This window comes from Meles meles, chromosome 16, assembly GCF_922984935.1.
Source record: "Meles meles chromosome 16, mMelMel3.1 paternal haplotype, whole genome shotgun sequence".
NCBI lineage: Eukaryota > Metazoa > Chordata > Mammalia > Carnivora > Mustelidae > Meles > Meles meles.
Window position 1 is genome coordinate 27,138,157 of NC_060081.1, and position 14,091 is coordinate 27,152,247.

General features: G+C 42.0%; 1 protein-coding gene across 5 annotated transcripts in view; it reads left to right on the forward strand.

Annotated features, from left to right (window-relative positions):
- The window catches only part of VWA3B (von Willebrand factor A domain containing 3B), a 225,073-nt gene that overhangs the window by 26,831 nt on the left and 184,151 nt on the right, over positions 1-14,091 (forward strand). For all 5 annotated transcript variants that reach the window (XR_006815228.1, XM_045980137.1, XM_045980138.1 and 2 more), the window contains one exon: positions 2,771-2,886. Coding sequence is in view for 4 of the 5 variants with exons in the window: in XM_045980137.1 (XP_045836093.1) it covers positions 2,771-2,886 (116 nt within the window). In the remaining variant the exon portion in view is untranslated. The remainder of the gene's footprint in view (positions 1-2,770; positions 2,887-14,091) is intronic.

Consider the following 14,091-nt stretch of genomic DNA (forward strand, 5'->3'; position numbering starts at 1 on the left):
TCACTTGGGAGGGAGGGTAGGAAGGATGATGAAGGGAGAGAGAGAGAGCGAGCAAGTACAAGCACACCTGTAAGTTCTTTGGTTTATCTTCTTAAAAACATACTAATCTCGGGGCGCCTGGGTGGCTGGATCATTTGGTTAAGCGTCTGACTCCTGATTTCTGCTCAGATCATGATCTCAGGGTCCTGAGATTGAGCTGCCCCGTGGGGAGTTGAGCTGCACTCAATACGGAGTCTGCTTGACTGCTTAAGAGTCTCTCCTTCCCTCTCTTGACCATCCCTGCTTGTATGCATGCTCTTTCTCTAAAATAAATCTTAAAGAAAAAAAAAAGGTACTTAATTCATTGGATCAGGGCCCTAGCCTTATAACCTCATTTAACCTTAATTATCTCCTAGAGGCTCTATCTCCAAATATGATTACATTAGGGGTTAAGTCTTCAACATATGTATTTGGGGATTGGGAACCACAATACTAGTCTATAGCAGGAACTGTGAGTAGCAACCTCTATTTTCAGTGCCAGTTGTACCGATCTGGTGGCGTCATTGTAGCTGAATAACAACTGAATTTACGTTTTAAAACATACCCACCACCTTGTCTGTGTGGATAGGTTTAGGTCCCTTGTGGAGAGAGATCAGCTACTTAAGCGTTTACAAGGAGAATGACTGAGTCCTTGTCTCAGTCACTCTGTCTGAAGTGGGTACAGTTCTTGCCCTTGAGCATGTTTTCCCAAATTTGCTCATCACCTTTGCCTGGGGAGCTTGTTAATAATTCAGAGTGGAGGGCTTGACCTTAGAGGTGATTCTACATAATAGAGGGGATCCTGGGACTAGGCATTTAATCATTCACTTTGCAGAAGAACTGCGGAGGGAGTTTGATTAAAATGCAGATACCTTGGCCATAGCCCTAGAGATCTGATTTTTGAGCTTTAGGGGAAGGCCAAGAATATTCATTCTTAACAGGACCCCTGGTGATTCTGAAGACCACTGCTCTGGTTACCATTAAAACACTTTGAAATCTTTGAACATTAGATATTTGGCTTTGATTCTGGGTTCCTAAATCCCCTCAAATACAGGAGGGCTCACTGTCCTACTTTTGCTACTGGAGAGAGTAAAAGGCTACTGGCAGGCCCACCTGTCTTGTTGGTCCTCTGCTTAATTCACATGGGGCATTTTCTCTGGGCAGGTGATAGGTTAGGGTGCAATTTAACATGCGAAAACCTGCAGTTCAGCTCCTGACTTTTAGGCTATGTACTATTGAGTGTGAGTTTTGCAGAAGAGGATGACATATAGACATGCTTTTCTGTTCCTGCTCTTGCCCTCCCAAGTGAGCCCAGCCCCCCAGCCGGTGGTGCTCCTGCCTGCTCCATGCCTGCCAGATCCCCAAGTCTCTGGGTTGACCACCACACACCCTTGGCTGTTGAACCTCAGCTGAAGAGCAGTCATTAGGGAACTCCAAAGGGCGTGCCCTGAGCATCTCAGCTTGCAGGGAGGCTGGATTCCTGGTTCCCCTGTGCCCGAGTCCATGTCTGAATAGAGCCACCGACCTGCAAAGCATGTTTTGGTGTCTGCATAAGTGAGGTACCCTGTTTTCTAATCTGGAGAACAGATCAGAGAGTGGAAAGTCTTGGGCATCAAAGGCCTTGGCACCCAGGGTGTGGGACCTGGCAGCACAGGAAGTCAAAGGACAGGGGAAGTTGGCCATGTCCACTCCGGTGGAAGCACCCGTGGGAGGCCAGCATGGCCAGGTTAATGGTCCGCTGGCCTCATGAAGGGCTGTTGGGACAAGCCTGGCTTGTTGAGTGCCATTGTCATTGTTTTAGTTGCACCTGAAACCCTCTAGAAACAGATAGAACTGAGGATTTCCATGATCCAGGTGAAGCCCCCACACCTCTCCCACCATCTGTGCATCCAACTGTCCATCCTAAGTCCCTGCTTCAGGATTCTCTTCCTGCTGAAGAAGAGACAGAGGTGGAACTCTTGAGGGACTAGAGGAACGTTACCCAGAGAGCTCCTGTTAATCAGAAAGAAATTTCCTGCTATAACTGACTTTTTGGATTCCAGGTAATTGGTGTCAAGGGTGTGCTTAGCCCATCATTTTGCAGACCAGACCAGTGCTTCTTGAATCCCCCGGGGATCTTGTTAAAGTGCTTATTCTGACTCAGCAGCTCCAGGTAGGGCCTCAGAATGAGCATCCCTAACCAGTTCTCAGGTGCTGCTACAACTCCTCACACCACATTTTGAGGAGTCAGGTGCTAAAAATTCCACACAAGAATTCTTTTCATTAGTGCTTTCGCCTAGTTTCTGGGGAAGTGCTTATTTGCCGAATTCAAGTTGACTGAAGCCCATCGGCATTTGGCAGACGAGCCAATGGTGCCTGTTGACGCCAGCTTTCAACACTGAACCTGCAGGGCCACGGGCACTGTTGGGGCCTCAGACTGTTGGCTTGTCAACACCGTATTGACATGATTGAACCCAGAAGGATAAATATAAAGCAGAGGGCATCGTTTTTCTAGGGTCAATACATACCATTTGGTTGGGTTAATTCCCTCTAAGAGAAGAGTCATCTGTTAAAATCCCAACAACATTCACAGTTCTCTCTTCTCTTTTGCTCCCTGTCTTTTGTTTTGGGAGAACTGCAGGTAAAGGGGAAAGCCTTGAAACATCTAAGATGCTTGGTGCCACAGCAGAGCAAGGTCACAGTCCTGGGAGAATGAGTGGACATGCACAAATAGCACCACTAGCCTAATGTTGCGAATCTCTTCCTGTTTCAGATTCCATGCATTTGCAGAGAGAACAGAGTGTATGGACTTTCCCGAATTTGCCATAAAGGATGGTGACAGTATAATTACTTGGAATTTAAGGAAACTGAAAGGAAAGCGCCCTCCAGGTACCTGGGATTCAAAAAACACACAACTACCCAGTGTGGTTTTCTGTATCTTTAGAAATGAAAGCACTAGATAGGGACTGATGGTATCTTTTTCATTATTTGTCTGGTCCAGGGGCAGTTCCTGATATTATTGGTGGATTTGTCAGCCTAGCAACCAGGCAGAAGTTTATTACGACCCAGGGAAGTGGCCTAAGTTATGTGTGTGGAAACTTGAGAAGCTTCTGAGGATGTGGTCCCAATGTGTCAATGCTGGACTTAGTCCCTGGACAGGCAGGGCTGTTCTGCTGCCGGGTTAGCTGATGCTGTAGCAAGCATGCCAACACAGCTTGTGGGTTTTCTGCTGCCCCGTCCATCAGCGACAGTGGGGCTTCTAGGCTCATGTGCGGGATTGACCTGCCTCTTGCGAGGGCCAGGGCCCCACGGGCACCTCTGTGGAGGTAGAACGAACCTGCTCTTTTATGCAGAGACTGTGATCAGAGAGTTTAACAGCATAGAGAATGAGGTCACCAAACCAGTGAGAAGTAGGTTCAGAAAAACCAGCGTTAGAAGGTTACTCAGAAAACCAAGAGGTGGGAGTTTCTTTGGGGCTGATGAAACGGCAGAGTGCCAAAGACACTGAGCAGACCCTGCTGAGAAAAGCAGGGAAGGAAGCTCGTGTCCAGAGTGTGAAATGTTGTGGGGGGACCCAGCTGGAAGTCTGAGAGAGCCCATCTCCACCTCCACCCTCCTACTCATTTTAAGTTATTGACTGAAATCTCTAGCTTGAGGCCAGAACTACTCTTTGGAAGAAGCGAGGAAGCTGCAGGAAAAATCTGCTTGACAGGTCCCTCTGTTCACATGATGATGCTACAGAGCTCCCAGGAGAAGGGTGCGGGGCTCTAGAAGGAGGCGGTTGCATTACAGGGCTGGGGGGCCAGGTGGAGACTAAGGCAGGGGGTTGAATCACAAAGCCTGTCCCTGACACAACGTTGGGGATTCCGACTCTTAGTGCCCCGCAGCAAGCTGGGGAGAGGTTCTGCAAGAGCTCATGGGTGGCACTGCTTTAGGTAACTTACGCCTTTGTTCTGATGGAATTTGAAAAACTGTCCATTGTTAAGCGAGTTTAATACTATTCTAACAACAACAACAATATTAATTCAGGCTGTATGCCATGCCTAGGGAAAGTAATTCACAAGATGAAGCCTAGTGGGCAATGTTTCAGTAAGGGTAAAGAGTGTGAGGTGTCACGGGTTCCCCAAGGCATGCCAGTTTCTGTAAAGGGGTTCAGTTTTGGCTTATGTGTTCCTTGGCAACTTAGTTATAAAGGGAAGCCTATCTGGCTTGCATAGCTTACATTTTCAGCAGCTACCATCTTCCCAACCCTGTGACTCATACAGATTTAAATTATAGATTAAAACATGTTCTTAGTCTGAAGTGCTCAAAGCGTGGCCTGCTGTTCTAGTGGCATTTCAGCAATCCCACGTTCTGAAGTTGAGGAGAGAACCCAAATCCTAAATACACAATCTTATCTACTCTCTCCATCACAGTGTCCCAGAAATGCCAACATTGCTTTTCTCCCACTCAAAAACTGCCCAGAAATCCTTGACAGATTAGTCTGGTTTGGAAAACGTGTGGTTTCCAACCCGACCCAAGGCCTCAGACCAGATGATCAGTCCGTCCTACTCAGTTCCTGTTCCCCATTTCCCACCCTTGGGGTCAGCATTTGCCAGTATGAGTTTGCTTGGGCCCCTCTCCGGGCTGGGGAGGGAGGACACCCCTTTAGGAACACCTGCTCAGGAGTTCTTTGTGCCTCTTGTTGCATGGAAAGGAGAAACTGTCAAGTGAAGAGTTAGAGGGACACTGCTCAGAAAACTGACCTGGCAACTGGAAGAAATTTCCTGCTTTTCCTGCTATTACCAACTTTCTGGACTCCAGATAACTGGCTTTCAGAGTATGACTTCCCATTACCCTATGCACTATCCCCATGCAGAAAAGCTATAGTCCAGTTAAATAATCTCTCCATGTAGGTGTCCTTGCCTCTTTTTGTTCTGGGCTTGAGTAACTGCTGGAGAGGAGAAAGGGTACCAACAGAGCCTAATTACTGTGGGACCGGAGTGATGCTGCCTTCTGGAGCTCTTCTGAGCCACTCAGCCCCCTGCAGCTTGAATTCCCTCTCAGTTAATGAGTATGGGTTCTCTTCATGGTCTTTGTATATCATGAAATATTCATCTTATCCATAAGGAAAATAAAACAGAGACATTTGACATTCCCTGAGCTCTCAGCACCTTTTTTTTTTTTTTTTTTTTAAAGAAAAGATTCCTCTCTAGGACCAGGCAGTCCTTCCACTGTTCTTGCCTGGGTTGGGTTTCACCATCCCCAACATTCTCCTGGCAGGTGTCCCCAGCCACCTCTTTGATGGGAAGTGAAGGTGTGAATTGGATGGGCAGGTAGCAGGGTTTCCTTGTGTTGATGGCTGGCTCTTAAGGAATCTGTTGAACTTGAGCTTCCCAGTCCTCTAAACATGGCAGCCTATGCTTGACTGCAACGACAAGCTTCATCTGCCCTGGCTGGTAGGGCTTCAGCTGGTGCTGCCAAAATATTTCTTCTTTCTTCAGAGTCTAAAATAGAGGCCGGAAAAATCATCTTCCACGTCCCTGTTTCTGGGCATTCTCAGGGAGTCAGGGAAACTAATAAGACTAAGCAAACTCTGAGTGGCCCTTCTGCTTATTTCTTTGTGTCTGACCAGGACTTAAAAGCATTCTGTCTATTTTTTGAAACCCAGTCTCATCTCTGGTCACTGGTGTTCCCCAAATCTGCAGTGACTTCCAGGAGGCCACACCTTCTCTGCACATCAGTTTCCAATGGTTACAGCCATCGACTAGATGTGAATTGGCTCTGGTCTAATGCTTGTGTGGATGACAGTATGCACTCAAGTGAGGTCCCTAATATCAGATACGAACATCTGGTCACAAAAGCAAGGTTGGGCATATTCTTTGATTTGGAGATTTCAGTTTAATTTTTGATTCTAGGGCCCTTCTATCCTAGCAGATTGGTAGGAAATTAACCTCAGTTTATCTCAGAGTTCTCCTCCTGAGCTTTTCCCAACGTTTGGAGGTTCTAGGTAGTACTGTAAAACCCCATGTGGCTACTGAAACTTGAAATGTGTCAAGACCAATTTGATATGTGCTGTTAGTATCTTTGATATACACTGGATTTCAAATACTTAAAATAGAAAAAATATAAAATATCAGATAATTTTTAATATAGGTATGTTGAGATGATAATATGAATATATTGGATTATAGCAAATAAATTAATAAAGTTAAGGTCACTTATTTCTTTTTACTTTCTAAAATGTGGTTACCAGAAAATTTGTAATTGTAATTTGTGACTTGCATCATGTATCTGTTGCCTCGCTCTGCTCTCAGTCATATGGGCTGGCCCTATCACTTAAATAGCTATGTAACTTTGGGCAAGATATTTCACCTTTCTGCCTCCTGTTCCTCTAAAGTTCCTATAAAGTGGGAATAATAGCTCTTCTATTATATTGTCTGTGTTAAATGATGAGGAGGCAGAATAAGGCACTGTCCTATGTTCTAGGAACTCTAATGTAGTAGAATCAGGAGCCTGGCTTTGGAGTCAGAGTTGAGTTTGGATTTATCACTGAGCTGTGTGATCTTGGTTAAGGTACCTAACCAATCTGAACTTTAGCTTTCTTGTTTATGAATGAGGATCGTGGTGTTTGCCTTGTGGGTTGTTAGGAATACATATATGTGTGTGTGAATATGTGTGTTTATATATGTATATGTATGTATGTGTACATTGTATGGTTGTGTATATACCACACACACAGTATTTTATTTTTTAAAAAATATTTATTTATTTATTTATTTACTTACTTACTTCTTTATTTGGGCGGGGGTAGAGAAGAGGGAGAGAGAGTCTCAAGCCAGTCAAGACAACTCTGTGCTGAGTGTGGAGCTGGACATGGGACTCAGTTTCACAATCCTAAGATCATGACCTGAGCTGACGTCAAAAGTCAGACACCCAAAACTGTGCCCGCCAGGTACCTCTCACAGTGTTTTATATAGCACCTGGTACATAGTTGATAGGTCATATGTATGTGATAGGTACTTAGTTGATCTCTTGATTGGCTGAAGTTCTAAGAGTTTCCTCAAGGAATAATCACAAGAACAGTATTCCCAGGGTTTTCAAATGTTCTTTTCTATATCTGCATACTTAAAGGACAGTTTGGCTGGATAGAAAGCTCTTGGCTGACTCTTTTCCCTTTGAGTGTCATATGGCTTGTGCTCCAGGGTCTTCTCATGATGCATGCTGTTGAGGAGAAACCTGAAGCTAGCTTATTTTTTTTCTTTTCTAAGTGACTTTACCTTATTACCTGGTTGTGCGAATGATTGTTTTTATTCCCAGCTTTATTGGGCTTAAATTGACATATGATGTTGTGTAAGTTTAAGGTATACAATATGATGATTTGATACCCATATGTATTATAAAATGATTATCATAATAAAATTAGTGCATCTATCACCTTACATAATTACCATTTCTTTTTTGTGTGTGATGAGAATGTTTAAGATTTACTCCTCTTACAGACTTTCAAATACTTAACACAGTGTTGTTAACTACAGTCACCGTCTGCACAGTAGATCCCAGAACTTACTCATCTAATAACTGGACTTCTGTGCCTTTTGACCAACCCTTCTGCATTTCTCCCAGCAAGCCCCTGGCAAACACCATTATATGTCTGTTTCTATGGGTTTCTCTTTCTTTCTTTCAGGAGTCCACATGTAAGTGAGAAGGTTGTTGTCGCAAATGACAGGATTTCCTTCTTTCTCATGAATGAATAATATTTCATTAATACATCTGTTTGATCTGTGTCTATATCTACATCTTTCATCTTCTTTATCCATTCTTCCATTGATGGACACTTAAGTTGTTTCCGTGTCTTGGCTGTTGTGAATAGTGCTGCAGTGAATATGGGAGTGCAGAGGGATTTCACCTCCTTGGTTAAATTTATTCCTATGTATTTTATTATTTTTGATGATGGAATTGTTTTTTAATTTCTCTGATAGCTTGTTAGGATATAGAAATGCAACTGATTTTTATAATTTTGTATTCTGTGATGTTTACTGAATTTGTTTATTCGTTCTAATAGTTTTTAGTGGGGTCTTTGGGGTTTTCTATATATAAGATTGTATCATCTGCAAACAGAGACAATTTTTTTTTTTTAAATTAAAAATTTTATTTACTTGAGAGAGAGCATGAGCGGGGTGAGTGGCAGAGGGAAAAATAGACTTCCCTCTGAGCGGGGAGCCAGACATGGAGCTCTGTCTCAGGACTCTTTGAATCATGACCCGAGACCAAGGCAGATGCTTAACTGACCGAGTCACCCAGACACCCGACAAACTTAAACAGAGACAATTTTATATCTTCCTTTCTGATTTGGATTTCCTCTGTCCCTCCCTCCTTCTTTCCTTTCTTCCCTTTTTTTTTTTTAAGATTTTATTTATTTATTTGACAGAGAGATAGCACCAGGAGGCAGAGTAGCAGGCAGAAGGAGAGGGAGAAGCAGCCTCTCTTGCTAAGCAGCGAGCCCAATGTGGAGCTCGATCCCAGGACCCTGGGATCATGACCTGAGCGAAGGTAGTCGCTTAACCAACTGAGCCACCCAGGTGCCCCTTTCCTTCTGTTTCTTGATTGCTCTGCTAAGATTTCCAATACTTTGTTGAATGAAAAATTCAAGGAGTTTGAATTTTGTCAAATGCTCTTTCTGCATCTATTGAGAGGATATATAAATTTTTAACCTTTGTTCTATTAACATGGTGTATCACATTGATTTGCATGAGATGAACCACTCTTGCATCCCAGGGAAAAATCTTGTTTGGTCATTGTGTATGTTTTTTTTTTTTTTTTTTAAGATTTCATCCATTCATGACAGACAGAGATCACAAGTAGGCAGAGAAGCAGGCAGAGGGAGAGGAGGAAGAATGTTCCCTGCTCAGCAGAGAGCCCAACGTGGGGCTCGATCCCAGGATCTGGGACTGTGACCCAAGCTGAAGGCAGAGGCTTTAACCCACTGAGCCACCCAGGCGCCCCAGTGTATGATCTTTTTAATGTGCTGTTGCATTTGGTTTGGTAGTATTTTGTTGGGAATTTTTGCATTTGTATTCATCAGAGATACTGACTTGTGGTTTTCTTTTCTTGTAGTGTCCTTATCTGGCTTTGGTATTAGGGTAATGCTGGCCTTGTAAAATGAATTTTGGTGTGTTCCCTTCTCCAACTTTTTGGGAAGAGTTTGAGAAGAGTTGGTATTCTTTAATGTTTGGTAAAATTCACCAGTGAAACCACCTAGTCCTGGGCTTTTCTGGATTGAGAGATTTTTGATTACAGATTCAGTCTTCTTATTATTTTTTGGATTTTCTGTTTCTTCATGATTCGGTTTTGGTAGGTTATATGTTTCTAGGAGTTTATCCATTATCCAGTTTGTTGGTGTTCATATTACACTCTTATAATCCTTTGTATTTCTGTTGTGTCAATTGTAACTTTTCTTTAATTTTTAAATTTTATTTATTTTCTCTTTTTATTTTAGTCAGTTAATGGTTTGTCAATTTTGTTTATCATTTCAAAAAACCTCTTAATTTTGTTGATCTTTTCTATTATCTTTATGGTCTCCATTTCATTTAGTTTTGCTCTGATCTTTGTTACTTCTTCTAAAATTGGACTTAGTTCTTCTTTTCCTGGTTACTTGAGATGTAAATTTAGGTTCATTTATGACCTTTTTTACTCCCTTTAATGTAGGTGTTATTGCTATTAATTTATTTCTTATATGAGCTTTTGCTACACCCCATAGATTTTAATAATGTATTTCCATTTTCATTTCTTTCAAGATTTTTTTTTATTTCACTTTGACTTCTTCTTTGACCCATGGTTGTTCAGGAGTGTGTTGTTTAATTTCCACACATTTGTTAATTTTCCCATTAGAAAGTTAGTGATAGTTATTATCTATCAATAATTACATTAGGTCTATTTGGTCCAAGTTATAGGCCAAGTCCAGTGCGTCCTTATTGATGTTCTAAGTGATTTTTCCATTTCTCAGTGTGGGGTACTGACATCCTGTTATTGCATTGTTGTTTGTTTCTTCCTTCAGTTCTGTTAATATTTGCTTTAAATATTTAGGGGCGCCTGGGTGGCTCAGTGGGTTAAAGCCTCTGCCTTCGGCTCAAGTCATGATCCCAGGGTCCTGGGATTGAGCCCTGCATCAGGTTCTCTGCTCAGTGGGGAGCCTGCTTACCTTCCTCTCTCTCTCTCTGCCTGCCTCTCTGCCTACTTGTGATCTCTGTCAAATAAATAAATAAAATCTTTTAAAAATAATAATAAATAAATAAATATTTAGGTATACCAGTGTTGGATGTATACATATTTATAACTGTTATATTCTTTTAATGAGTCAATCTCTTTATCATTATATAGTGACCTTTGTCCCTTGTGACCAATTTTGATTAAAAGTCTTTTTTATCTGATGAAAGGGTAGCCACTCCTGCTCTCTGTTGATTGCCATTTGTATGGAATATCTTTTCCCATCTGTTCACTTTCAACCTATTTAAGTCCTTAAAGCTAAAGTGAGTCTCTTAAACAAACAAACTGAGGGTTGCTGGAGGGAGGGGGAGGTGGGATGGGGTGGCTGGGTGATGGACATTGGGGAGGGTATGTGCTATGATGAATGCTGTGAATTGTGTAAGACTGATGATTCACAGACCTGTACCCCTGAAATAAATAATATATTATGTGTTAATGAAAAAAAATAAAATGAGTCTCTTATAGCAGCATGTTGTTAGATTTTGTGTTTTTTAAAAAATCTAGTCAGCCACTTAGTGTCTTTTGATTGAATAATTTAGTCCTTTTATATTTAGCATAATTATTGATAGGGTAGGGACTTATATTGATGTTGTTTTCTGACTCTACAGATTTGCTTTGTTACTCTCTTACTGTCTTCCTTTGTGATTATTATTTGAAATAGTGTGCTTTAATTCCTTTATCTTTGTCTTTTGTGTGATTACTGTAAGTATTTCTTGTGGTTATCATGAGGTAAATAGCACAGTCTATTTTAAGCTAGTAAGAAATTACCTTTAATTTCATACTGTTGTGGTATTGTAAATTTATTTAAGTATTTACCTTTACTACTGAGTTTCATACCTATATGTTTTTGTATTGGTGCTTAGTGTCTTTAGCATTTCTGCAAGGCAGGTCTAGTGGTGATGAATTTCCTTAGCTTTTGTTTGTCTAGCTTTTATCTCTAGCTGATTTCCTTAGCTTTTGTTTGTCTAGCTTTCTTTAATGTCTTTATCTCTCCTTCATTTCGGAGGACATTTTTCCTCAATATAGTATGGTTAGTTGGCAGTGTTTTCTTTCAGCACCGTGAATATATTATTCCACTTTCTTCAGGAATGCAAGGTTTCTGCAAAGAAATCTGCTAATAGCTTTATGGGGTTCCCTTGTGTATGATGAGTCATTTTCTCTTGCCGCTTTCAAAATTCCCTTCTTGTCTCCGAGTTTCTACATTTTTATTATAATGTGCTTCAGAGTAATCTTCTTTGGTTGATCTTGGGGTCCTTTGAGCTTCTTGTACTTGATATCCATGTCTCTTCCTGGATTTGGGAAGTTTTCAGCTATTATTTTTTAAAATCATTTTTTAAAAATACCACAGTTTTTTTCCCATTTTATTTCTTTTCAGTGTTCCAAAATTCATTGTTTACGCACCACACCCAGAGCTCCATGTAATACGTGCCCTCCATAATACCTAGCACCAGACTCACCCAACCCTGGCCTCCCCTCCAAAACCCTCAGTTTGTTTCTCAGAGTCCACAGTCTCTCATGGTTTGTCTCCCCCTCTGATTTCCCCCAACTCACTTCTCCTCTCCATCTCCCTTTCTTTTTTCCTTCTAGTCCTCCCATGGTGTAAATGTTTATTGGCTTGATGGTGTCCCATATTCATGTAGACTTTCTTCACTGTTTCTTACTCTTTTTTCTTTTTGTTGTTCTATCTGGTTAATAACAAATGATCTGTCTTTGAGTTTGATGATTCTTCTGCATGATCAAGTCTGTTGTTGAAGCTCTCTTGAATTTTCAGTTCTATCATTGTATTTGTATTTGGGGAATTCTCTTTTGGCTCTTTTTTATGGGTTCTGTTTCTTTATTAAAGTTTTCATTTTGTACATGCATTATTTTCCTGATTTCATTTGGTTGTCTATGTTCTTATGCCTTTCACTGAATTTCTTTAAGACGATTGTTTTGAATTCTTGAAAGGTAATTCATAGATCTCTATTTCTTTGGGGTTGGTTGTTGGAATATTATTGGTTTCCTTTGGCAGTGTCATATTTGCGTGATTCTTCATGATCCATGTAGCCTTGCAAATGGTATCTATTCAAAGAAGCAGACACCTCTTCCAGTCAATATAGACTGGTTTCCACAGGTACAAACTTCTGTCTATTCCCTGGACTGATGGGATTACCTCCAGAATCACAGTCATGCTGGGTTAGAGCCGTAATTAGCAGGTAGGTGTGGATCCTGTCTGGTCCCTGGGTGAATGGAACTCTCTCCAGTACCTTGTTTAGTAGGGTGGCTCTGGGACAAGGATCCTCTTCAGGATCCACAACTGGGTCTTTAGACAATGCACCTATTACTAGGTGCATGGCAGGTGTGACTCCCACCAGGTCACTGGGGGCTGATGCCTGGTCACTGAAGGAGTCCCTGGATGAGCAGGACTTGATCTAGAGCATGACAGAGGATCTAGAGCCACGTATAGGGCCTTTCAGGATCTTCTGAGGTGAAGATGGGAGGGTCTTCTACTGGTTTTCTGGGCTGGCAAGTCTGCCGGGCCTACAGCTGTGATGTGGTTGGAACCATATATAGGGCCCTTTAGGATCTCTGGGGCACAACTGGGATTATCTGCTGCTGGGTGTGTATGACTTTTCACAGACCACAGTTGGAAGGGCCTAAAACTTAGTATAGGGCTCTTTCAGACTAGAGTATCTCCTGCTGGGACTCTAGAACCTTAGGACTTCTGGCCTGTTGGCTATGAAGGGTCTGGAGCTGAGCATAGAGCCCTCTGGATCTCAGAGTGTCCAGACACTAGTGTCTTCTGTCTGGGTCCTGTGTCAGCAGGCCTGCCCGCAGATTGCCACTGGAAGAGGACAGGAGCCTAGTATAGGGCCCTTTCAGGATCCGTGGGGGTGAAGACTGAAGTGTCTCCTGCACAGTCCTTGTGCCAGCAAGACTATGCACCATGGCTGGGATGGGCTGGAGCCCAGTTATAGGGCTTTTTAAGAATCTACTGGCTTAGTTTGGTGGGTTTACCTTCAGGGACTTCTAGACCATGGCCAGTAGGGACTGGAGTCAGTTCATGGGCTACTTCAGGGTCCACAGCCAGGACCAAGGTCTGTATGTCTATAACTTGATACTCTGCATGATATCTGGGTCCAGTGGCATTTGGGCATATGGTGCTAATGACAGTACCAAAGCAAATGGGGTTGTAGCTGAGTCCTCAGGGCTATAGATCCGTTTCTTCTTCTGTATCCAGGACCACGGTCAGCAAGTCAGCAGCATTAGTGCTGATCTGCCTTCTCAGAGTGACTCTTAGTCTTGGACCGGGTTTCACAGTGTCCTACCTGGATCCCAAAGCTCCCGTGTAGGTACTTTTTTTCTTTGGATTGATATGTAATTGTTGTTGGTGTGGATAAGATTGAGGGACATCTTATTCACTGGTTTGCTCCAAAGTCTGTTAAGTCCCAAGATATATCTCAGTGTTGACTGCTGTAATTGATAGTCCCTGGTATGCAGTGTGCCCTTTACAAATGGAGATCTAAGACTTCAACTTCAAGCAGGTTTCCTTGAATTCTATATTTAAATATTTGTTTTGTTCCATTGTTTTATTTATTATTATTTTAAAATATAAATTATTATTATTTTCAAATTTAAGGAAAACTTAGACATTGCTTGGTATGTGCCAAGTACTATTCCAGCCTCTTAAGTCACTTAATCTTTATACCAACCATGTGAAGTAGGTACTATTATTCTCTTCATTTTAGTGAGGGAGAAATGAAGCCAAAGTAGTTAAGAAGCTTCTCCAAATTCATATAGCAGACAGAACCAAGATTCAGACTCAGTTTATTCTCTTAACCTTTGCACCATGCTGGTTTTCTTCTTCAG